This window comes from Hyperolius riggenbachi, chromosome 2 (genome assembly GCF_040937935.1).
Source record: "Hyperolius riggenbachi isolate aHypRig1 chromosome 2, aHypRig1.pri, whole genome shotgun sequence".
Classification (NCBI taxonomy): Eukaryota; Metazoa; Chordata; class Amphibia; order Anura; family Hyperoliidae; genus Hyperolius; species Hyperolius riggenbachi.
Window position 1 is genome coordinate 414,009,480 of NC_090647.1, and position 25,379 is coordinate 414,034,858.

At 45.2% G+C, this 25,379-nt stretch overlaps 1 protein-coding gene across 1 annotated transcript in view; it reads right to left on the reverse strand.

The window, feature by feature from the left end:
- LOC137545174 (uncharacterized) overlaps positions 1-25,379 on the reverse strand; it is a 173,643-nt gene that overhangs the window by 74,600 nt on the left and 73,664 nt on the right. The window contains exons 3-4 of the mRNA XM_068266286.1: positions 7,902-7,963; positions 7,040-7,229 (exon numbers count right to left, since the gene is read on the reverse strand). Of these exons, the coding sequence (XP_068122387.1) occupies positions 7,040-7,229; positions 7,902-7,963 (252 nt within the window). The remainder of the gene's footprint in view (positions 1-7,039; positions 7,230-7,901; positions 7,964-25,379) is intronic.

Genomic DNA, 25,379 nt, shown 5'->3' on the forward strand with positions numbered 1-25,379 from the left:
TTAACAACCTATAAAATGTTTTGAAACTTACTGTGCTTAATAATTTAACAGCACATTATAAGTTTGTTTAAAAAAAATACTGTTATCATTAGGAGGTTTGTTCAATAAAATTTGCAACACAGTGGTGTAGTGGTTAGCCCTCTAGCCTTGCAGCACTGGGTTCCCGGTTCGAATCCCAGCCAGGTCAACACTTGCAAGGAGTTTTTATGTTCTCCCCACGTCTGTGTGGGTTTCCTCTGGGCACTCCAGTTTACTCCCACATCCCAAAAAACATAGATAGTTTTTTTTCACAATTAAAGTATATTAGAAACAAAAGAGAATACACAGAAATATCCCCAACTGGGACTAAAATTTAACTTTTATTCAAATCACATAAAATTTGAGCACTAACACTAAAAGTTAAAAGAACATGATGTCTGAATAGAAATGCTGAGGAGACTATAGTAGTGACAAATAGTTGAGAGGACTCCTAGATGAGATACCTCAAAGTCTTCCTAGCAAGTCTAAAGTACATATAAGATCACTACCCCCACCAAAAACCCGACATGTTTCACTTCCCGAGGGAAGCTTTTTCAAGGGACATATACATAAGTGCTGAGTGCAGAACGTGCTAAGGTGCAAATATATACAATCATGACATTTCAGTACATCAAGATAGCGTCATGGCTATATGATAGCAGCCAAACGCAACACTCCTCAAACTGATCCTTTTATACCGTCACTAGGACCTAGGGGAGGAGCTAAAGTCACCTGACGTATACGCCCATTTTAGGGATATACCTATTGGTCCAAATGACCATCAATCAACCTATCCACCAATGAGGAGTGAGTAATAGACATGCCATGCATCGGTTTTCTAGTTCTAAAATACCTATTTATGCTCCAAAAAGCATCTTCCCACAATGCGCATACTGAATCTTATCACCCCTCTGAACTGCACCAAGGCTACATCAGCGGGAGAAGCATTTACACTAAAGATCGTATTTGGGCGCTGCTGATTGGTCCTCAGGATGTCACATGGGCTGCCTTCCATTACCAACCAATGGGAAACGAGTGAGGTGACGTCAGATGGAAGCCAAGTCTCATACAATGGCTGGGGGCGCGTCAAGCAGACAAGCTGCGTCCCCATTCGTGCAGCCCTGAAATGGGCGTACACAAAGCGTCACACTGGCGTAACCTAGCACCGGGCATACACAAATCCCCGTGATGACAGCGCAGACACACCTCCTTGTGTACATCTTGCTAGGCAACCCTGTTAGACCCTATGTTAATAAACATAAATATAAACACTAAAACGAAGGGACGTTCCGCAGGCAGGGCTGGATTCCCCCACCAGATGGAAACATGAAAACCCTCCACGATGGAGAGTTTTCATGTTTCCATCTGGTGGGGGAATCCAGCCCTGCCTGCGGAACGTCCCTTCGTTTTAGTGTTTATATTTATGTTTATTAACATAGGGTCTAACAGGGTTGCCTAGCAAGATGTACACAAGGAGGTGTGTCTGCGCTGTCATCACGGGGATTTGTGTATGCCCGGTGCTAGGTTACGCCAGTGTGACGCTTTGTGTACGCCCATTTCAGGGCTGCACGAATGGGGACGCAGCTTGTCTGCTTGACGCGCCCCCAGCCATTGTATGAGACTTGGCTTCCATCTGACGTCACCTCACTCGTTTCCCATTGGTTGGTAATGGAAGGCAGCCCATGTGACATCCTGAGGACCAATCAGCAGCGCCCAAATACGATCTTTAGTGTAAATGCTTCTCCCGCTGATGTAGCCTTGGTGCAGTTCAGAGGGGTGATAAGATTCAGTATGCGCATTGTGGGAAGATGCTTTTTGGAGCATAAATAGGTATTTTAGAACTAGAAAACCGATGCATGGCATGTCTATTACTCACTCCTCATTGGTGGATAGGTTGATTGATGGTCATTTGGACCAATAGGTATATCCCTAAAATGGGCGTATACGTCAGGTGACTTTAGCTCCTCCCCTAGGTCCTAGTGACGGTATAAAAGGATCAGTTTGAGGAGTGTTGCGTTTGGCTGTTATCATATAGCCATGACGCTATCTTGATGTACTGAAATGTCATGATTGTATATATTTGCACCTTAGCACGTTCTGCACTCAGCACTTATGTATATGTCCCTTGAAAAAGCTTCCCTCGGGAAGTGAAACATGTCGGGTTTTTGGTGGGGGTAGTGATCTTATATGTACTTTAGACTTGCTAGGAAGACTTTGAGGTATCTCATCTAGGAGTCCTCTCAACTATTTGTCACTACTATAGTCTCCTCAGCATTTCTATTCAGACATCATGTTCTTTTAACTTTTAGTGTTAGTGCTCAAATTTTATGTGATTTGAATAAAAGTTAAATTTTAGTCCCAGTTGAGGATATTTCTGTGTATTCTGATTTAGTCAGGTTCTGTGTTTGAATATATTAGAAACAAGGCAAATAATAATCAGTAGATATAAAAAGCAGGAACTATAGAATATAGCAGATACAAATCATAAAAAGCATATAGATAAGTTAATTGGCTTCCTCCTAGAAATTGGCCCTAGACTACGATATATACACTACACAATACATACATAGATATATCCCTATGATAGGGATTAGATTGTGAGCCCCTCTGAGGGACAGTTAAGTGACAAGACCATATACTCTGGACAGCGCTGTGGAAGATGACAGTGCTATATAAATACTAAATAATAATAATAATAATTGTATTCTTAATACTTGATAACATGAGAATTATGCTAACTGTTATTTACAACAATTATTCATGTAAATTAAAGAAAATATAATTTCCTAAGTAATTTGGAACAGGGTGTAATTGCGTATAACACTTTATACAAGTAATGTGTATGTTATGTGTGCAATACGAGTTATGCATGGTATATAATAATGCACCCAGTGTCAGGCAGCCCCCTTCTTCCCATGTTAGGTAAGCAGATGTGCCCCTAGTATTAGGTAGCCCTGTCTTCGCAGTAATAGGCAGCCCATACCCCCAGGTTAGATAGCCAGATGTGCCTCCAGTATTGGGTACACACCTAACATGCAGAGTCACAAGTTTTTATAAAGTTAAAGGACAACCGTGGTGACATGATAAAATAGACATGTGTATGTACAGTGCCAAGCACATAAATGACTATGCTGTGTTACTTTTTTTTTCTTTCTCTGCCTGAAAGAGTTAAACATCAGGTATGCAAGTGACAATTTCTGTCTGGGTCGGGACTGGGTCGAACTATAGCGTGACCCTCACTGATAAGGAATTACAGCCATAAAACACTTTCCTGGCAGTAAATGGCTTCTGAGAGCAGGAAAGAGATAAAAATAATCATTAGTTCATAGATTTTAGCTCTGGTATACTTCCATGAATGTGTCATTGAGCAGAGACAATAAAACAGTGAACACTTAAAAACTTGATTTAAATATAAAATAAAACTGCAGGATATCTAAAAAAAAAGGTATTTTTAGGAGGAGGAGGAAAGGTACAACTGAATATCTCATCAGTTTATTTTCACCTCAGATGTCCTTTAATTGGCATTTTTATTGCCCAAAATCCTTTAGCAAAAGTCACCTCTCCATCTCTCCAAGAAGGCATGCTGTCCACTCTCCAATCTACATTGAGGGATTCAAAGTAATCCATGGCAGAAGTGGGGACATTGTAGTATCATACTGCTTACAATAACTGTTACTTTTTTAACCCTTGACGGTCATGGACATCTGTGCAGGTTTTCTGTGTTCTCGCGTCCATACGCCACAGACGTCTAAAGGCATTTTAGTACAAAACTACTTACACCTGTAGTAGACGTCTATAGGAGTTTTGCGTCCCTAATGCTGCATACACACTTGAGATAAAAGTCTTTGGAAAAGGCAAGATCACAGACCAATTTTACCCCATTCCATGTAATATGAGAGCCATACTCTACACAGTCTATTCTATGGAGCTGCACTCCCCATCAGCTAAAATCTTTGCAAGATGCTGCACACAAAGATGCTGTACACATTCAAAAGATCATTATCTGCAAATGATCTCTTCCTGCAAAAGATCCATTCCTGCAAAATGCATTCATAGTCTGAGATCTGCAGATCATCATACACACCTTGTTTAACAGGCAATCATCTGCAGATCATCTGCAGATCAGATCCACCAGGATGGATTTTCAGATCTGCAGATGATTGCAAGATATGCAGATGAAGTCTGTTAAACAAGGTGTGTATGAGGATCTGCAGATCTCATAGACTATGAATGCATTTTGCAGGAATGGATCTTTTGCAGGAAGAGATCATTTGCAGATAATGATCTTTTGAATGTGTATAGCATCTTTGTGTGCAGCATCTTGCAAAGATTTTAGCTGATGGGGAGTGCAGCTCCATAGAATAGACTGTGTAGAGTATGGCTCTCATATTACATGGAATGGGGTAAAATTGGTCTGTGATTTTGCCTTCCTGGTGTCTTAGTTTGTATTTGTTATGTATATACATCTCTCATTTTTACCCCTAGTTTATTTTATAAAAGAAAATAATTTATTATAATACAATATTGACGTTAATAATTACATCTCCTTTTCAGTTTTTCATAAAGTTTTTTTTTTTGCACTGTAACTATAAAAACAGTATTCTCGAGTTGAGATTCTGATGTGTGATGCAGCGAACATAGCTCCCCTTGCCTTGCTGTCTCCCCGCGTTTAATGAGGACAGCTTGGAGTCTGAGCTCACGCATTGAATGGCCATGCACACGCCACACACGCTCCGCTCATTACTGAGACACATCCATGATGCATTTACATTTCCTTTTACAATATCACTGCATCAGTGTATGCTAATAGATACACAAAAACAGTTAGGCACCTGGAATAATGCTTGTTAAAATCTTTACAAAGCAGAGAGCTGTCCTATGAGAATATTTTTTTCTTTAATGTTGTTCCATTTTAAAGACTATATCATTCTTGGTCACAGGCCTCTTACAAAATGCAGTATATCTGTGAATGGTAGGAAAAGTTTGCCAGCATGCCATCGTTTTTTGTTTGGCGCATGCAGAAATAAGCTAGCAGTATCAATGTACACAGGCTATCAGTTCACCCACTAAACTCTTACTGAATAAATTGCACATATGCATAATCTTTGTACAGGTCTATTAATTGTGAAAATTAAGGTTAGAAGGGATCTGTGAATATGTAGTGTTAGTCATGCCTCCCAACTTTTTGAGACGAGAAAGAGGGACTCTTTAAGATACACCACTAATCACGCCCCGCCACACCTTTAGTCACTGATACCAGAAAGAATTCAATAAGAAGCAAAAAACGCAACTTTATCATTTAGACCACACTGGTCCTCTATCATCATTAGTTCTCCTTATGTTTAACATTTAACCCCTCTGGCAGTATGATTATTTCCATATTTTAGGGTGTTTTTGAAAGGTTTCAGACCCTAAAATCAGGAAAAATCATGCCACCAGAACGCCAGCAGTGGCCCCTGCTCTTATTCATCTCCCTGGGCTCCAGCACTGCAATTTTAACTCCGCCGTCCGGGTGGCGCTGTAACTCTGGTGAGATCAATGATGGCAATCTCACCAGAGAGATTCAGAGCCTCCGAGGAAAGGAAGGAGACCGGCTACCGATGTCTGGATCCCCGGGAGGTGAGTAAAAGCTCCCACTGCGCGCTATACTCTGCATAGAGCTCCCGGCAGCTAGCCCGGGCGTACGTCGGGATTAATGCCAGGAGGTTAAAAACAAGAAACATAGCAATTTGAATGATAGAAATAACATTTAGAGTATATTAAACACATTTTTCAGCAGGAAAAAAACAGATCTGTACATGAGTCCTGAAGGAGGGACAAATGAGGAAGAAAAAGGAACAGAGGGATTTGGTTCCAAAAGAGGGAATGTGCCTCTGAAAAAGGGACAGTTGGAAGCTATGGTTAGGGCAACACAGGACAATCACATTGACAAAAGCAAATAAAATGTGCATCTTTCATGTGACTCAAGTCCTACCTCTATAAACAACAGTCTCTAAATTCCTTTTGCTCCTTTTGTGTAAAATCTCCCCTCTGGATTTAAACACTGTCGCTATTTAATAACACTGAGTGTTCACCTTAAAATTGCTTGTCAAAACTAGGCCTTCATTTTTCAATCCCCTGGATAAAGACTTTGATGAAAGCAGCAGCAGCCCCACATATTTGATGACCTGAAAGATACGAAAGGACTGCGGTGCAGCAGCTGAACAGAAGAGCTGGATGCTTCCTTTGTATCAAGAAACACGTTTTCAGCGAGCAGAAAGTACTCTCTGGTGCCTAATGCAATACGCATCACAGACAGAGCTAGAGGAAATTACAGCTGACACCCATTCTGCTCATTGTTAGCCTGCAGAACACCGCTACTGTGGCTTCCCAACTCTCATGATAATTAAAGGTATAATGTATTTCTCATTTTTTCCTGCATGCTTTGAAACTGTGTTCACCTTTCTGTGGCTGGGAAGATTTTTTTTCAGCTCATTTGAGTGACCATGAATTGCTGCTATGAATGATGAACATAGGTGTAAAAATAGAAACAAAACTATGGACTTACTTGATACCAATCCAAATCAATTTTATTTGGCAAAATAAGTTTGCACTTGCAAGGAATTTGACTCGGAATGTGCTTAACGGACACAGACAAAATAGTAAACGGACAGACAGTATAGATATTACAAGTCAAGGACAGTGTATAAGTTAAAGTGGTGGTAAACGGGGTGAGAAGTGCTCATTTTCTGTTCTGTTCTGTGATGCTTTCCAGTCCTAGCAGCTTGAGCTTGGTTCTATATTAAGCATAGCTATAGCCTAAGGGAAGATGCTGTTCCTGTGTCTGGAAGTTTTTGTTATGACTGACCAGTATGTCACTCCTGAAGGCATAGGTTGGAATATGGAGTTAGCAGGGTGAGAGGGGTCAGAAGCAATCTTGGTCACTCTCTTTTTGCACCTGCTAGCACTAAGATCTTGCATGGAAGGTAAGCTGCAGCCAAATTTTTCTTACTACTAATCGGATGATGTGCTGTAGTCTTACCTTTTCTTGTACAGAGCATGAGCTGAACCAGACAGTCATAGTTGATTTCATGATGGTTTCAATGATCTCAGTATAGAATTGCACCATTACTTTTTGTGGTGGGACAAACTTCCAGCTGGCGTAGGTGGTACATCCTCTGTTGCGCTTTTTTAAAGATGAATTTAAGGAATATGTGCCCCCATTACTCCACCTAATGCATATACAGTGCAAGTCATCAAGTATGGCTTTGTAATAGTTGAATAACTGGAACAGAATGGTTTCTAGACTAAAAAACCTTTTAGCACTCAAAATACTAAGCATAAGGTACAACATTCAGAATATATGCATCCAAAATGACAACTTTGTCATAAAGAAGTCATTTTTTACCAAATACATTTTATATATTAGTATATTGCCATCAATCGGTAAACTGGGTACTCTCATTAAACTGACAACAAACTACTATGGCAGTCCTCCAAAACACTGCAGCGATGAAATAAGCGGCCAACATATTTCATTTTTCCTGATGTTTACACAAAGTGATAATGTGGGCACTTCCTCTGACGCTTCTGCTACCAAGTCTGTAGTCTTCGGTGTCTCTCTGGACTTTGGACTTGTAACTTCCCATCTGATCACACTTATCTGATCTTTCTGCTCCTTGTAAATGTGAGTGTAAACCAAAGAGGTAAAGCTGAGATTAGGTCCACTTGCAAGGACCTAATGTCACTTATACCTTCACAATGTGCACCTGCAAGCATTCTATGGTCAAACCCATTATATCTGCACTCGCCTTATTCAAGAATTAAAAAAAAATCCACAGGTATACTCTACATCTCACAGATGAGGGATGGTAAATATGCAAACAAGTAAGTTTTTCCCTTACCAGGGCGTATTGGCTTCAGCAAGTGCTTTGTTCTGCTCATGTGGCTCCAGATATCTGGATACCTGCAAATTTGCAACAAAAGTATGTTAAAGTTGTTGTGCAAATAGCATAACTCTCATTATGTACACAACATGCAGATTGCACGTATACCATGCAGAATGCTATTGGAGTAACACGTGTTTCAGAGAGGCATGATTAAAACTATAACAGGAAAGCTTATCCAAAATGTCATTAGCATCTCTCCAGCGTAGATTCATAGTCGACTGTTTTGTTGGGAATGCTTGATGATCTTACTGATAAAAATCTACTTGAAGATTCTCAACTTGTCTGCGTATTTAACGTGTCTACATATTCTGCGTATTCTTGGAAATCCTCTCTTTGAGGATTTCCCCTACATTAATATGTTTGTTTGTTTGTTTGTTTTTTTGGCAGCCAGTCCAGGTACAGTGAATTGGCTGCAGAGGTTTTAAAGGATGCTGCTGGTGGTGAGCAGGGCAGTCTGAAGCATTGTCCACAACCTATTGCACATGTACACTAGATGGTGCCAATTCACCTCTGGTTCACATTTTTAAAGGCCACTTGCTCTCCAACTTTTTAGCCATTTTTACTTTTCTCACACAGTTGACCAAATCCAATTGCTCATTTCATTAGTCTTTGTAATCCCAGTTGGCCTTTGACAACCTTAAGGCACCATTTCCCCCAACTTGGTATTTGTCCATCCAGATTATGCTGAACCCTTCATTGTCAAAGTGAAGGACTCTGAAAATGCTGTGGGACTGTATTGTCTTAAAGAGAAACTGTGACCAAGATTTGAACTTCATCCCAATCAGTAGCTGATACCTCCTTTCCCATGAGAAATCTATTCCTTTTCTCAAACGGATCATCAGGGGGCTCTGTATGGCTGATTTTGTGGTGAAACCCCTCCCACAAATGATGTTAGCGCCTCATAGCTCCTGACATCAGACTGTGGGAGCCTTGTTGCATTGTGGGAACTAGCAGCTGTTTACAACTGCTGTAAAAATGTCACCATGTGATAAATGTCATAATGTAATCAGGGAGAGGTAAGATTTTACAATTAGCAAACACTGACTAAATCATTTATACATAATTATTGTAGAAATTAAGCACTTTTTTATTACATTATTTTCACTGGAGTTCCTCTTTAAAGAGAACCAGAGACAAAGCACCGTCATGTATTTTACCATATATATCAGTGGGAACATTAGAGAAAACACCTACCATGCTTTCTGTTTCATTCTGCATTGCACAGCTTGTTTCTTATCAGCCCTGATAAAATTCCTGACTGAGCATTCAGCGCTGCGTGATATGGTGGCGCTTTATAAATACAATAAATAAATATATATGGTAAAATACATGAGGGTGCTTCGTCTCTGGTTCCCTTTAAAGATCAGGCACCAAAACCTTCCTGCACCCAGTCACCTTTTTTTTTTCTCAAAAACTTTCACATGATATTGAGACAGGGAATTACTAGCAATCAAAGCAACATTGGGAAAATAGTGATATTTGTTAGAACCTACCTCAAACCTTATTAATTCTGATATTACCTCTACTCTGCCAAATGTCTCATACCCAAACAAGTTTGATGGGTGCTGTTTTTCTCTAGGTTTGATTTTCACTTAACATACTGCTCCAGGGTATAAGATTGCAACAGCTGATTCCTAGTCTTTAATACTTCCTGAAAACCCCTCCAACTCCCTTCCACAAAACCATATGGAGACATTAGCCAGGAGGGTAGTGGTTCAAACTGCCTTGAGATCAGTTTGCATCAAGCCATGCATTAGAACATTTGGCTGTAGAGCTTTTATTAAAGAGTATGCAAGTTTCTACTTTGCTTATTCCTTGGATCCAGTGTGGTTTGTTACTGTGCTGAGCAGAAAATGTGAACTGATCTACAGGGCAGTGTGAGCCACTGCACTTCCAACTGTTGTATCCTCCAGTAGCATTTGTACGACTATGCTTTGTAGAGGACTGGAACACCACAGGTAAACACCACCATAGATGATCCACATCTTAATAACAAGTGCAGTTGCTGTGTACTTATATAGGAGCCAGTCAACACAAGAGGTGAGTGAATTTATGCTGTGTGAAGCTTATTGATAAGATATCCACGGGGAGTACCTCCTTTTATTTTTAATTTTCTTTATTATGTTATAGTTGTTTTGGCACTTAGATCTGGGTATAGGGTAATTATTACTTTTAAATTATTTAAAACCATGGATGGTGTATATTTCAAAATAGCTTATGTGCAGTGGCTATTATTTTATGAGCTGTTAGTAAAATAGTGGAAAGCAAAAATGCAATAGTGAAGAACAGGGTTGCTCTCCAGGACTCCCGAATGCGAATTTACTCGAATTATTTGGGTAAATTTCAGCGTTCCCGAAGTCGAAGCCGAAGCCGAATGCGCCGGACCTGAAGCCGAAGGCGAGCGAATTTGTGCATTTGAATTAGGCCGGATGACGCGTTGTGTTCGGCTTCGGGATTCGGGAGTGACGCGGGCCAATCAGAATTCCTCCTGCCGAGTCCCTGGCAACGGTAGCAACCAATCAGAGGAGGGGAGCCTGGCCCTCCCCTCCTCTATATAAGGCGGCGGCTATTTTGCGGAGCTACGCACTTGTGTGACTGAGCTGGTACTGAGAGCATCTCCAGTGCTGTGCTGCGTGTCTGATCAAGTGTATTCTGTGCTAAACCTAGCGTTTTGCTTCCTAAACTCCTCCTAAACACATTCATTGTACTGATGTATAGATAGATAGTAATTTGATTGTTTGTAGTCAGCTAGTGTGTAATGTATACTGTGCTAGGCTAGTGTTAGTCTGTGTGCAGGCTAGGCCTGCTAGCCTAGGGCAGCCTTAGCCTACTACTAGCTTAGGTAGGTTAGGGATTCTAGTTAGTTGTGTACTATAGTAGTTTAGTTAAATTGTACTGCTGCTGTTTGCTGTAGTCTGTTAGTTTATAGCTTCAGTACTGTTAGTTAATACTAGTTAGTTACTGATTGACTGTGTACAGGCCAGCATCCCTTGTTGCCACCTGCTTTGACTGTCATTTGCCGGCGCACCCTATTGATTGCGTCTGACCGTGTGTGTGTGTGACCGACCGACTGTAATTGGTCACCCACTGTCTGGCCGTTAGTTATATTGTTTACTGTTTAGTACAGCAGGCGTTTCATAGTTACTACCTGCGCGTACAACCGTACTACTACTAGGTAGGTGGGTAGTCTTCCACTACTAACACCACCCACCCCTTCATTTATTTTTTTCAATTTTTTACTGTGTGATTTATTACCTTTCTGTAGTAAATTGTGACATTCGCAGGCCAGCATCCCTTGTTGTCACCTGCTGTGACTGTCATTTGCCGGCGCACCCTATTGATTGCCTCTGACTGCATGTGACCGACCGTAATTGTCACCCACTGTCACACGAGATAGTACTGTAGAGACTCACTGTTAGTAGTAGTACTACTACTACTACTACTATTACTTAAAAAAAAATCATTTTTTGTTGACACTTACCACCAGTCAGTCACCATCACCACCAGACTTATTTAAAGTTTACACCCTTTCCCGCCGTTTTCTACACATTTGTTTTTGTTTTTTTACTGTATTCGTATATAAGTGCAAAATGACTGGCAGAGGTAGAGGACGAGGCACCACCAGGAGAGGCAGCGCCATTGCAGCAGCCACTGCCAGCAGCAGCAGCAGCAGGTCTGTGACTGGTCCGCCGCCAGCCACTGACCGCAGAGTTGTGGAGGAGGGAGCAGAGGCGCAACAGCAGCGCGTTGCGCCCATCTTTGAGACGGGTCGTCGCTTCCGGCCCATTCTGGAGAGTCAAGCGCAGGCTGTGGTGGAAATGATGGCGGCGCAGGAAGCCACCATTTCCAGCCAGGCCTCCAGCACCAGCGAGACCAGTGCCACCACCACCAGCACTCCGGTCCGCAGCAGGCCTCCACCACCGCTTGAGGTCACGGTGACCCCATTGACCAGCCTGCCCTCACTGAGCTCAGTCTTCACCCCAGTGACTGCAGCCATGTACAGGGATGTTCTGGAGAATTTTGAGCAGGAGATAATGGGGACATCATCATGCAAGGAGGAGTTGGAGGTGGAGCAGTTTATTGTTGGCGCTGATGAGGAGGGGCGTGATGCAGGGGATTTTGGGCCACTGGATGAGGTTGAGGCGGGCTCAGAGAACATGTTTGGGGATGATGATGACGTGCTGGATCCTTCCTGTGTGCCACCACAAGTACCAACAACAAACTTGCTTGAAGGCAGCTCGTCATCGGAGGAGGAAGTGTCTCTGGCGCAGAGGCATGGCAGCAGCAAGGCGGCAAGCACAGGTTGTGGAAGGCAGGAGCCACAGCCTACTGCTTCAGACGCTACCACCACCCGCAGCAAACCTCCAACCAAACCAAAAAAGGCACAAGCCTCCAAGGGCACCAAAAAACCCCAGCACTCAAGCTCAAAGGGCAGGTTGAAGTCCCCAGTCTGGCGGTTCTTCACTAAGTGCACAGAGGACCCGACCCGCGCAATTTGCAACAGTTGCAAGGTCAGTCTCAACAGAGGTCGCGATCCCCTCAAGCTGAGTACTGTCGACCCACTTACAGACCAGGCATTTTGAGGACTTTTGTGAGTATCAGCCCCCTTCACAGTGGCCTCATCAGCTCCCTCCACAGTGGCCTCCTCATCCTCCCGTGCAGGCAAACGCCGCCAGACCCTGCTCAGCGAGTCCTTTCCCGGTGTGACCAAGGTGTTGCCTCCCGCTCACAGGCGCATCCGGGTGCTGAACGGGTTGCTTGCCCGGGCCATGTGCTCCCAGCTCCTGCCATATTCCTTCGTGCAGGAGGGGAGTGACATGAGAGCGCTGCTGCATTTTGGGATCCCGGAGTGGCAAGTCCCCAGCCGCCACTACTTCTCCTGCACGGCGATCCCAGCACTGCACTGGTTTGCCATGGCGAACGTGGGACGCGCACTCGATCACGCTGTGAGTGAGCGGATCCACATAACCATGGATTCGTGGAGCAGCCGTTTTGGGACAGAATGCTATCTGTCCTTTATGGCACACTGGGCCAGCCTGGTGGAAAGCCCGAGCGAGGAAGCAGCAGGTCCATCCTCACAGCGGCACCAGTCGCCCACTATGTGGTGCCACCACGCGGGGTCAGGGGAGAAGCAGCAGCTCCCGCCGCCAACCGACAACACAACAGCAGCGTAAATGCTGCTGGAGATGGTCAGCCTGGGGAAGAACAGTCTGACATCAGCCAACGTGCTCCGCTACCTGAGGGAGCAGGAGAAGACGTGGCTGACCCCCAGAGGCCTCCGAGTCGGATTGGTGGTGTCCGACAATGTGGCCAACCTGCGGTCTGCCATCAGCAGGGGACACTTATCCCACATCCCCTGCTTGGCCCACATCCTGAACCTGGTGGTGCAGAAGTTCCTGCACACCTACCAGGGGATGGAGGAGCTGTTGGAAGCGGGGCGGAAAATTGTGCACAATTTCAGCCGCTGAGCTGCTGCTGCATCAAAGCTGGCAGAGATCCAGCAGCGCGAGGGCCTGCCACCACACCGCCTTGTCATCGATGTGCCGACTCGCTGGAACTCCACCCTGGCGATGTTGGAGCGGCTGGTTGAGCAGAGGAGGGCAGTCAACAGGTACATCGTGGAGGCCACTCTTGAAGGCAACCCCAAACTCCAGCTCCTCACCAAGATACAGTGGGGGCAGATGCAGCAGGTGTGCTTGGTGTTGGCTCCCTTTCTGCAGGGAACCAACCTGGTGAGCCAGGAGCGGGCATCCCACTGCCAGTGGGTGCCCTTTGTCTGCTGGACAGGGTTCTGATTTGGTGGATTTGGGGGAGGAGGCCCTGAAGCAGCTGGAACAGCACCCGCCTGCGCAGTCCACTGCTGTGCAGGAATTTGAATCCCTGGAGGAGGATGAGGAGGAGTTGGAGGTGCTGGACGTCGCTGCTGAGGGGGAACAGCGGAGCGCAGCAGCAGTGGTGCGAGGGTGGAGAGAGGAGGAAGAGGCTCAGGAGCCAGAGGAGGACACTGACCCTGATGTCTCTGTGTCACGGACCACCCCAGGGTGAAGCTGATGCAAGCGAGGGAGGACGCCTGCATCAGCATGATCCTGGATCCACGGCTGAGGGGGAAGTGGGCTCAGTTTCTGCCTGCTAGAGGACGTGAGCAGCGCACAAGCGAGTTGCAGTAGCTCCTTGTTCGGCGACTGGAGGAAGCCTTCCCCCAGGCTTCCACCCCCTCTGTCCCTGTCCAGCCAGCACAGCAGCCGGTGCCTGCGGCCAGCAGCAACAGCGTCAGGTGCCCAGGAGACCTGCTGTCATTGATGCAGGCGCTCTACATGACGGTAGAGCAGCCGAGAGAGGAGGTGCGTGCAGCAGCCACCTCCTCTGAAAGCCACAGCCAGCGCATGACCCAGATGGTGGCTGAGTTTATGGGGTCCTTCAGTGGGCTTGACACCGGCAGTGTGGACCCCATGGAGTACTGGGTGGAGCGGTTGCACATCTGGAGTGAGCTGGCACAGTACGCCCTGGAAGTCCTGTCTTGCCCCCCTTCCAGCGTGCTGTCCGAGAGGTGCTTCAGTGCGGCCGGTGGCGTGGTCACCAAGAGGCGCTTTCGTCTGTCCACAGAGGGAGTGGACAGACTGACATTTTTGAAGATAAACCAGGCCTGGATTGAAGGCACGTTCCTGGCACCTACTGTCAGCGAGAGGAGAACATGAGGTGCCTGGGAATCGTTCTTTGACAACATAAACCTTCATTCCCGGGGTCCTGATAATTTGGCCTGGTGTTTCTTCACTTGCTGTGGTAGTAACGCTAGCTACCATGGTCCGTGACATGCCTGCTGCTGCCACACGTCACTCCTCTTCCTGCTGCTGTTGCTGATGTATTTATCTATTTATGAATTTACTGATTTATTTATGAATTTATTTATTTGTGTATTTATTTATTTATTTATTGTATTTATACAGCACCAACATATTACGAAGCGCTGATTTTCATCCTCCTGCTGTTCACCACACAATGCATGCCTGCTGCTGCCACACGTCACTCCTCTTCCTGCTGCTGTAGTTATCCTGCTGTCTGTGCTCCCACCGCCAGGGTCCACAGAATACATTGCCTGCTGCCATTCGCCACTCCTCCTCCTGCTGAGTTTATCCTCCTTCCTGTCTGTGTTCCCACCGCCAGGGTCCACAGAATTATGCACTGCTGCCATGCGCCGCCACTAGCTATTACGCCACTACAATAGCTATACTGTTGTAAAAAAAAACAACTGAGGTGTCTGGGTTGAAAACTGTGCTGTCCTAGTTGTGTATTGGGCACAATGTGGGCTGCACGACTGCTGTCTGGAACCTCCTCCTGCTATTTGCTGTTTATTTTCAGCCATGGTACCAACGCTAGGTACCATTGGCCTGTGACATTACCTGCTGCCATACGTCACTATTCCTCCTCCTCCTGCTGCTGCTGCTATAGTTATCCTCCTGCCTGTCTGTGTTCCCACCACCAGGGTCCACAGAATGATGCGCTGCTGCCATGCGCCACCACTAGCTATTACGCCACTACAATAGCTATACTGTTGTAAAAAAAAAAAAATTCTGAGGTGTCTAGGTTAAAAACTGTGCTGTCCCAGTTGTGCATTGGGCACAATGTCAGCTGCACGACTGCTGTCCGGAACCTCCTCCTGCTCTTTGCTGTTTATTTTCAGCCATGGTACCAACGCTAGGTACCATTGGCCTGTGACATTGCCTGCTGCCATACGTCACTACTCCTCCTCTTCCTGCTGCTGCTATAGTTATCCTCCTGCCTGTCTGTGTTCCCACCGCCAGGGTCCACAGAACTATGCGCTGCTGCCATGCGCCACCACTAGCTATTACGCCACTACAATAGCTATACTGTTGTATAAAAAAAAAAATCTGAGGTGTCTGGGTTGAAAACTGTGCTGTCCCAGTTGTGCATTGGGCACAATGTGGGCTGCACGACTGCTGTCCGGAACCTCCTACTGATCTTTGCTGTTTATTTTCAGCCATGGTACCAACGCTAGGTACCATTGGCCTGTGACATTGCCTGCTGCCATACGTCACTACTCCTCCTCCTCCTCCTCCTCCTCCTCCTGCTGCTGCTGCTGCTACTACAGTTATCCTCCTGCCTGTATGTGTTCCCACTGCCAGGGTCCACAGAATTATGCGCTGCTGCCATGCGCCACTAGCTATTACGCCACTACAATAGCTATGCTGGTGTTGAAGATAGCATTTTACAACAGTAAAGTTCTGTAAGGGAAAAAACAAAGAATGTTGGTGATGGACGGTGAAGAAGAGGAAGGAGAAGGAGAAGGTGAAGAAGAAGGTGAAGAAGAAAAGAACCAGGTGAAGAAGAAAAGAACCAGGTGAAGAAGAAAAGAACCAGGTGAAGAAGAACCAGATGATGTTGACGAAGAATAAGAAGATGAAGAAGAGAAGAACCAGGTGAAGAAGAAGAGAAGAACCAGATGATGATGATGACGAAGGAGAATAAGAAGATGAAGAAGAACCAGGTGAAGAAGGAGAATAAGAAGACGAAGAAGAACCAGGTGAAGAAGAAGATGAAAAAAACAATTGAAGATGAACCAGGTGAAGAAGAAGATGAAAAAAAAACAATTGAAGATGAACCAGGTGAAGAAGAAGATGATGAAGATGATAGTAATGAATGATTGATGACGAGAAACAAAAAGAGGGTAAAACAGAAAAAGAAGATGGTGAAGAAAAAGATGGAGAAAAAAAAAGAAGACGGCGACGATGAATAAACAAGAAATGCTGAAAAAAAAGTCTTCCATCACATTTTTTTTCTTTTTTTACATTAGACCTATTTACATGTGATTTCCCTTTAAAAAAAAAAAAAAAAACCATCCGAACTCGCGAACACGAATTTTTCCCAAATTTTATATGCAACCCGAACCGATTTCAAAACTGAACCGAATTAGGCAATCGCATCCGAATCCGAATTTTCCGCGGGCCCAAATTCGAATGTACCTGAATCGAATTTTGGTACATTCGAGCAACCCTGGTGAAGAAATGCTTCAGTCACTGTCCAAAGACTTGTATTTTAAACTAAGTACTGCAAAACACTTGGAACATTTACTGGCTTCTATTTAATGTAATTAAAATACATAAATTGTCAGGTAGAAACACACTATACAATCCAATAGTGGAGAGATGCTGCGCTCATTGTGCTATGAATGACTTTTGTCGTGGGCTAAATGGTACACAAGTGTGGTGTAGCGGTGGAGGAACACCGTACTCACTATGCTATGATTTGTACTGTATTACAGACTAAATAGGGCAAAAGCTTGTAATATGCAATGTTGTCACATAAATGCAGATGTTTTTTATAAACTGGCGCCAACAGACACAATGCAAAAATGCACTAGCGGTGGAATCCTTCACATACCAAAAAAAGTGCCACCAGCCTGCCCCCTCTTAGCGGTATGGTTGAGCTCAGCTCATCCATCACCGCCAATGGCTGCCGCTCAGGCCCTGCTGGGCCGATTTTGATGAAATAAAGAGGAGCACACGCAGCCGGCACTTTGCCAGCCGCGTGTGCTACCTGATCGACGCCGCTCAGCTGCGATCCGCCGCGTGCAGCGGCGAAAGAGGGTCCCCCCAGCCGCCCGAGCCCTGCGCAGCCGGAACAAATAGTTCCGGCCAGCGCTAAGGGCTGGATCGGAGGCGGCTGATGTCAGGACGTCGGCTGACGTCCATGACGTCACTCCGCTCGAGGAAAGCCAAACAAGGAAGGCTGCTCATTGCAGCCTTCCTTGTTACTTCTGATTGCCGGAGGCAATCAGAAGAATGCGTCGGGAGCGCTTTCTAGTGGGCTTTCATGCAGCCAACTTTCAGTTGGCTGCATGAAATCGTTTTTTTTTAATTAAAAAAAACCCTCCCGCAGCTGCCCTGGCGATCTTAATAGAACGCCAGGGTGGTTATTAGTCACAGTCCATCAAGAAGAATTCTCAGAGCCTGCTCTGCAGCTGTGCCAGCGTGGATACAGTTAGTTAGGGCGCTCAGGCACGTTGCGTTTTAGCTGATGCTAAACACCTTTGTGCAAACAAGCAGGTGGCAAATATGTTGCGTTTTGACCCCCACAGGAGGACATGGAAGCGAGGTGGTTACCTGACAGACAACACTAAACAGTGCAATTTAGTGCAGTATTTGTGCGCCCGATGATAAACCATTGTGCCGGCGGCTGTCCATTCATTTGAATGGACAGCGTTTGACGAGTACCACGACCGTTGTTTACCGGAATGAAAACATCATTCGGCAGAGTTTTCTTAAGAAGTTTACAGAAGCCATTGTGCTTTATACAATAGTGTATGTAGAGATGCTGTGAAATGCTTGCTTGATATATCAATGACAACAATCCTGCCTCTGACCCTAATCCCACAAGCTGACTGTCAGTGTGCTAATCTCTCCCTCACAGGAGATCATCTCAATGAAGCAGGCTGAGAGGGGTGAGCTCATCCCAGGACACTTTCTGCATTGCTGATTGACTGAGAGTAGGTCATACATATTGACTTGCAAAGGATATAAGGATCTAAATTGCACTCCTTATTTTACAAATTTGTTTTGTTCTGTGTGAAGTGAGAGGGATATGGAGGTTGATTCATCAAACATCAGTAATACTGAGGTGCACACATAGTGCACGACAATATTACCTTCACTTCCGCATGCAGCACCGCGAGTTACGCCAGTAGAGCGGAAGTGAAGGTAATATTGTGAAGGTATGATGTATCAACTCCATGGAGGCTGCCATATTTATTTTCTTTAAATCAATACTAATTCCCTGGCTGTCCTGCTGGTCCTTTGCCTTTAATACGTCAAGCCATAGACACTGAACAAGAATACAGATCAGATGTTCCTGACTCAAGTCTGAATGGATTAGCTACACGCTTGTTTCGGGCTTGTGATTCAGACACTACTGAGGTCAGAAAGATCAGCAGGGCTGCCAGGCAACTGGTACTGTTTAAAGGGAAATAAACATGGCCGCTTCCATATGGCTCTCACTACAGGTGTCTTAATGGTGGGGCCCAGAGCAATGTGTGCATCTTTTCAACTCAGCCTGGCTCAGTACAGAATACACATCTCTATAATTAGTTACCTTTCCAGTTCACCATCTCTCAAACCTATTGTGCTGGTTCATAGACAGTGATGTGCTATTTTCTAAACTGGAGTCCCATAGCTTTCACACAATGGGCCTGATTCACAAAGCGGTGCTAACTCTTAACACGGCCGTTTTCGTGCGAATTTTCACGCGATCGTGAATTTTCGTGCGAAACTATAACGTTTTTGCGCGCAAACACGAATTTTCACGCGAAATCGATATCATTTTCGCGCAAAAAAAAATGCGTTTTCGCACGAAAACGTTCTCGTTTCGCGCGAAAATTTGCGATCACACGCAATGCGGCGATCGGAGGGGCTGGGGGGATGCCGCTGAGCAGCGGCTATCATGTAGTGAGACTTTGTCTCGCTACATGAACAAAGAAAAAATTTAAAACACTACTTTGCTGCCCCCTGGCGGATTTTTTTAAACCGCCAGGAGGGTTAATATACAAGGGCATTGAAAAGGTCCCCTGCAGAGGGTCCTTAAGTGGGGAGAGCTCAAATTTCAAAAAGGGGCCTTGCCCCTTGGAATATCAAAGAGACAAAAAGAGAGACTAAAGTGGCAGAGACTGGGATAGAAAAAGCAAAATGGCAGAGATAAAGAGACAAGACAAGGCTTATCAGCCAAAAGCTTTCTCTTTTTCTTCCAAGATGACCAGTAAATGGTATCATCCTCATTCAAAACTTCTTCCTTTAACTAATGGCTAACACCGTACAATACTCTACTGCTAGAGATGAAGAGAGAGAGAAAAGTGTCAGGGAAAGAGAGAGAGAGAATACAAACAATATGGCAGGGAGAGAGGGCAAAACAGCAGGAAATACAGAAAGAAGCAGCGAGGGCACAGGACAATAAAGCAATTGAAAATTGTGCTTTGCAGGATTGCAAGAAAGCAACTCTGAATCATTGCAGTGAAGCAGTGGCGTAGCAATAGGGGGTGCAGAGGTAGTGACTGCATCGAGGCCCTTTGGCTAGAAGGGCCCCATGGGGCCCACCCTCAACCACAGTATTAGCTCTTTATTGGTCTTGTGCTGGTAATAATCACTTCTATAGATGCTTTAAATAATAGTAATCATTAACAAAATGTTCCCCATCCCCTTCTTGCACATCTGACACTGTGGTTCTCCTCTATTGGTTTTGATGAACCGTATCAATTGTTATGTATAGCATGCTTGGGGGGGGGCAATTCAAAACTTGCACCGGGGCCCATAACTCCTTAGCTATGCCATCCCCTTCTTGTGCCTCTGACACTGTAGTTGCCGTTGGCAGGTTTTGGTGTGCCATACCAATTGTAAAGTATAGAGTGCTTTGGGGGACCCATTGTAAAACTTGCAACAGGGCCGACAGCTCCTTAGCTACGCCATTGCAGTGATGTAACTCTGAATTGGGATTTTCATTAAAGATGTGGGACAGTTGAGAACATTGCACTAACTCTGGCAGTCACGCAAACATAGGACATCAAAACGTACTCCCAACAAAACAAATAACACTGAAAAGAGACAGAAGGATGTCTCAAAAAGATGTTTATTTGTTCCATAAATCCAGTGATTTCAGATGCAGTTTTGGAAAACAATTCTAATGCAAAAATCTCAACATTTCTTACAATTATAACAGTTTTTTTTATTATTTATTAACCACTTGCCGACCGCCCACAGCCAATGGGCGGCGGCAAAGTGGACGCAGAAAGGACCTCAATACGCCCATCGGTGTTCCATCCTTTCGGAATGCTGGGGAGCGATCGCGTCACTGGTGACACGCACTTCCCCCCGGCAACTGGCTCCGCCCACCCACGACGACAACCCACCGGCCGTTGTTAACCCCACGATCGCCGCATACAAAGTGTATAATACACTTTGTAATGTATACAAAGTGTATTATACAGGCTGCCTCCCGCCCTGGTGGTCCCAGTGTCCGAGGGACCACCAGGGCAGGCTGCAGCCACCCTAGTCTGCACCAAACACACTGATCCTGCCCCCCCTTCCCTCTGATCGCCCACAGCACCCCTCAGAGCCCCCCTGCCCACCCCTCAGACCCCTGTTCACACCCAATCACTCGCCTAATCACCTATCAATCACTCCCTGTCACTATCTGCCAACGCTATATTTTTAGTTTAGGTCACAACTGCCCTCTGGGGGCTCCTGATCACCCTCCCCACCCCTCAGATTCTCCCCAGACCCCCCCCCCCCCCCTGTGTACTGTATGCATCTATCCCCCCTGTAATAACCCACTGATCACCTGTCAATCACCCATCAATCACCTCCTGTCACTGCCACCCATCAATCAGCCCCTAACCTGCCCCTTGCGGGCAATCTGATCACCCACCCACACCATCAGATCGCCCGCAGACCCGACGTCAGATCACCTCCCAAGTGCATTGTTTACATCTGTTCTCTCCTCTAAACACCCACTAATTACCCATCAATCACCCCCTATCACCACCTGTCACTGTTACTCATCAGATTAGACCCTAATCTGCCCCTTGCGGGCACCCAATAAACCGCCCACACACTCAGATTGCCCTCAGACCCCCCCTTATCAATTCGCCAGTGCATTATTTACATCTGCTCTTCCCTGTAATAACCCACTGATCACCTGTCAATCACCCATCAATCACCCCCTGTCACCCCCTGTCACTGCCACCCATCAATCACCCCCTGTCGCTGCCACCCATCAATCAGCCGCTAACCTGACCCTTGTGGGCAATCTGATCCCCCACCCACACCATCAGATCGCCCGCAGACCCGATGTCAGATCACCTCCCAAGTGCATTGTTTACATCTGTTCTCTCCTCTAAACACCCACTAATTACCCATCAATCACCCCCTATCACCACCTGTCACTGTTACCCATCAGATTAGACCCTAATCTGCCCCTTGCGGGCACCCAATCAACCGCCCACACACTCAGATTGCCCTCAGACCCCCCTTATCAATTCGACAGTGCATTATTTACATCTGTTATTCCCTGTAATAACCCACTGATCACCTGTCAATCACCTGTCAATCACCCATCAATCACCCCCTGTCACTGCCACCCATCAATCATCCCCTGTCTCTGCCACCCATCAATCAGCCCCTAACCTGCCCCTTGCGGGCAATCTGATCACCCACCAACACCATCAGATCGCCCGCAGACCCGACGTCAGATCACGTCCCAAGTGCATTGTTTACATCTGTTCTCTCCTCTAAACACCCACTAATTACCCATCAATCACCCAACAATCACCCCCTGTCACCCCCTGTCCCCACCTGTCACTGCTACCCATCAGATCAGACCCCTATCTGCCCCTAGGGCAGCCAATCACCCGCCCACACCCTCAGAACGCCCTCTGACCCCAGCTCTGATCACCTCACCAGTGCATTGCTTGCATCTATTCCCCCCTCTAATCACACCTTGAGACACCCATCAATCAACTCCTGTTACCACCTGTCACCCCCTAGCACACCTACCCATCAGATCAGGCCCTAATTTGCCCCGTGCGGGCTCCAGATCACTCGGCCAAACCCTCAGATCCCCCTCAGACCCCCTTCCGATCACCTCCCAAGTGCATTGCTTGCATCTATTCCCCCCTCTAATCACACCTTGAGACACCCATCAATCACCTCCTGTCACCCCCCTAGCACACATATCCATCAGATCAGGCCAAATACAACCTGTCATCTAAGAGGCCACCCTGCTTATGACCGGTTCTACAAAATTCGCCCCCTCATAGACCACCTGTCATCAAAATTTGCAGATGCTTATGCCCCTGAACAGTCATTTTGAGGCATTTGGTTTCCAGACTACTCCTCACGGTTTTGGGCCCCTTAAATGCCAGGGCAGTATAGGAACCCCACAAGTGACCCCATTTTAGAAAAAAAGACACCACAAGGTATTCCGTTTGGTGTATGACGAGTTCATAGAAGATTTTATTTTTTGTCAAGAGTTAGTGGAAATTGATTTTTATTGTTTTTTTCACAAAGTGTCATTTTCCACTAACTTGTGACAAAAATAAAACCTTCTATGAACTCACCATACACCTAACAGAATACCTTGGGGTGTCTTCTTTCTAAAATGAGGGTTCCTATACTGCCCTGGCATTTTAGGGGCCCTAAACCGTGAGTAGTCTAGAAACCAAATGCCTCAAAATGACTCGTGAATAGGACTTTGGGCCCCTTAGCGCACGTAGGCGGCAAAAAAGTGTCACACATGTGGTATCGCCGTACTCAGGAGAAGTAGTATAATGTGTTTTGGGGTGTATTTTTACACATACCCATGCTGGGTGGGAGAAATATCTCTGTAAATTACAATTTTTTGATTTTTTTTTACACACAATTGTCCATTTACAGAGATATTTCTCCCACCTAGCATGGGTATGTGTAAAAATACACCCAAAAACACATTATACTACTTCTCCTGAGTACAGCGATACCACATGTGTGACACTTTTTTGCAGTCTAGGTGCGCTAAGGGGCCCAACGTCCTATTCACAGTTCATTTTGAGGCATTTGCTTTCCAGACTACTCCTCACGGTTTAGGGCCCCTAAAATGCCAGGGCAGGGTAGGAACCCCACAAATGACCCAATTTTAGAAAGAAGACACCCCAAGGTATTCCGTTGGTAGTATGGTGAGTTCAAAGAAGTTTTTATTTTTTTGTCACAAGTTAGTGGAAAATGACACTTTGTGATTGTGAAAAAGAAAAAAATAATCAATTTCCGCTAACTTGTGACAAAAAATAAAATCTTCTATAAACTCACCATACTACTAACGGAATACCTTTGCGTGTCTTCTTTCTAAAATGGGGTCACTTGCGGGGTTCCTATACTGCCCTGGCATTTTAGGGGCCCTAAACTGTGAGGCGTAGTCTAGAAACCAAATGCCTCAAAATGACCTGTGAAATCCTAAAGGTACTCACAGGATGTTGGGCCCCTTAGCGCAGTTAGGGTGCAAAAAAGTGCCACACATGTGGTATCGCCATACTCAAGAGAAGTAGTATAATGTGTTCTGTGGTGTATTTTTACACATACCTATGCTGGGTGGGAGAAATATCTCTGTAAATAGACAATTGTGTGTAAAAAAATCAAAAAATTGTAATTTACAGAGATATTTCTCCCACCCAGCATGGGTACATGTAAAAATACACCACAAAACACATTATACTACTTCTCCTGAGTACGGCGGTACCACATGTGTGGCACTTTTTTGCACCCTAACTGCGCTAAGGGGCCCAAAGTCCAATGAGTACCTTTAGGATTTCGCAGGTCATTTTGAAAAATTTGGTTTCAAGACTACTCCTCACGGTTTAGGGCCCCTAAAATGCCAGGGCAGTATAGGAACCCGACAAGTGACCCCATTTTAGAAAGAAGACACCCCAAGGTATTCCGTTAGGGGTATGGTAAGTTCATAGAAGATTTTATTTTTTGTCATAAGTTAGCGGAAATTGATTTTTATTGTTTTTTTTTTTCACAAAGTGTCAATTTACGCTAACTTGTGACAAAAAAAAATCTTCTATGAACTCACCATACTTCTAACAGAGTACCTTGTGGTGTTGTCTTTCTAAAATGGGGTCACTTGTGGGGTTCCTAAACTGCCCTGGCATTTTAGGGCCCCTAAACCGTGAGGCGTAGTCTTGAAACCAAATGTCTCAAAACGACCTGTAAAATCCTAAAGGTACTCATAGGATGTTGGGCCCCTTAGCGCAGTTAGGGTGCAAAAAAGTGCCACACATGTGGTATCGCTGTACTCAGGAGAAGTAGTATAATGTGTTTTGGGGTGTATTTTTACACATACCCATGCTGGGTGGGAGAAATCTCTCTGTAAATGGACAATTGTGTGTAAAAAAAAAAAAAAACATTGTAATTTACAGAGATATTTCTCCCACCCAGCATGGGTATGTGTAAAAATACACCCCAAAACACATTATACTACTTCTCCTGAGTACGGCAATACCACATGTGTGGTACTTTTTTGCAGCCTAACTGCGCTAAGGGGGCCAAAGTCCAATGAGCACCTTTAGGCTTTTTCAGGGGTGCTTACAATTTAGATCCCCCAAAATGCCAGGACAGTAAACACACCCCACAAATGACCCCATTTTGGAAAGTAGAAACTTCAAGGTATTCAGAGAGGGGCATGGTGAGTCCGTGGCAGATTTCATTGTTTTTTGCCACAAGTTAGCAGAAATGGAAACCTTATTTTTTTTTTTTTTTTGTCTCAAAGTGTCATTTTCCGCTAACTGACAGAAAATAAAATCTTCTATGAACTCACCATGCCTCTCAGTGAATACTTTGGGATGTCTTCTTTCCAAAATGGGGACATTTGGGGGGTATTTATACTATCCTAGAATTTTAGCAC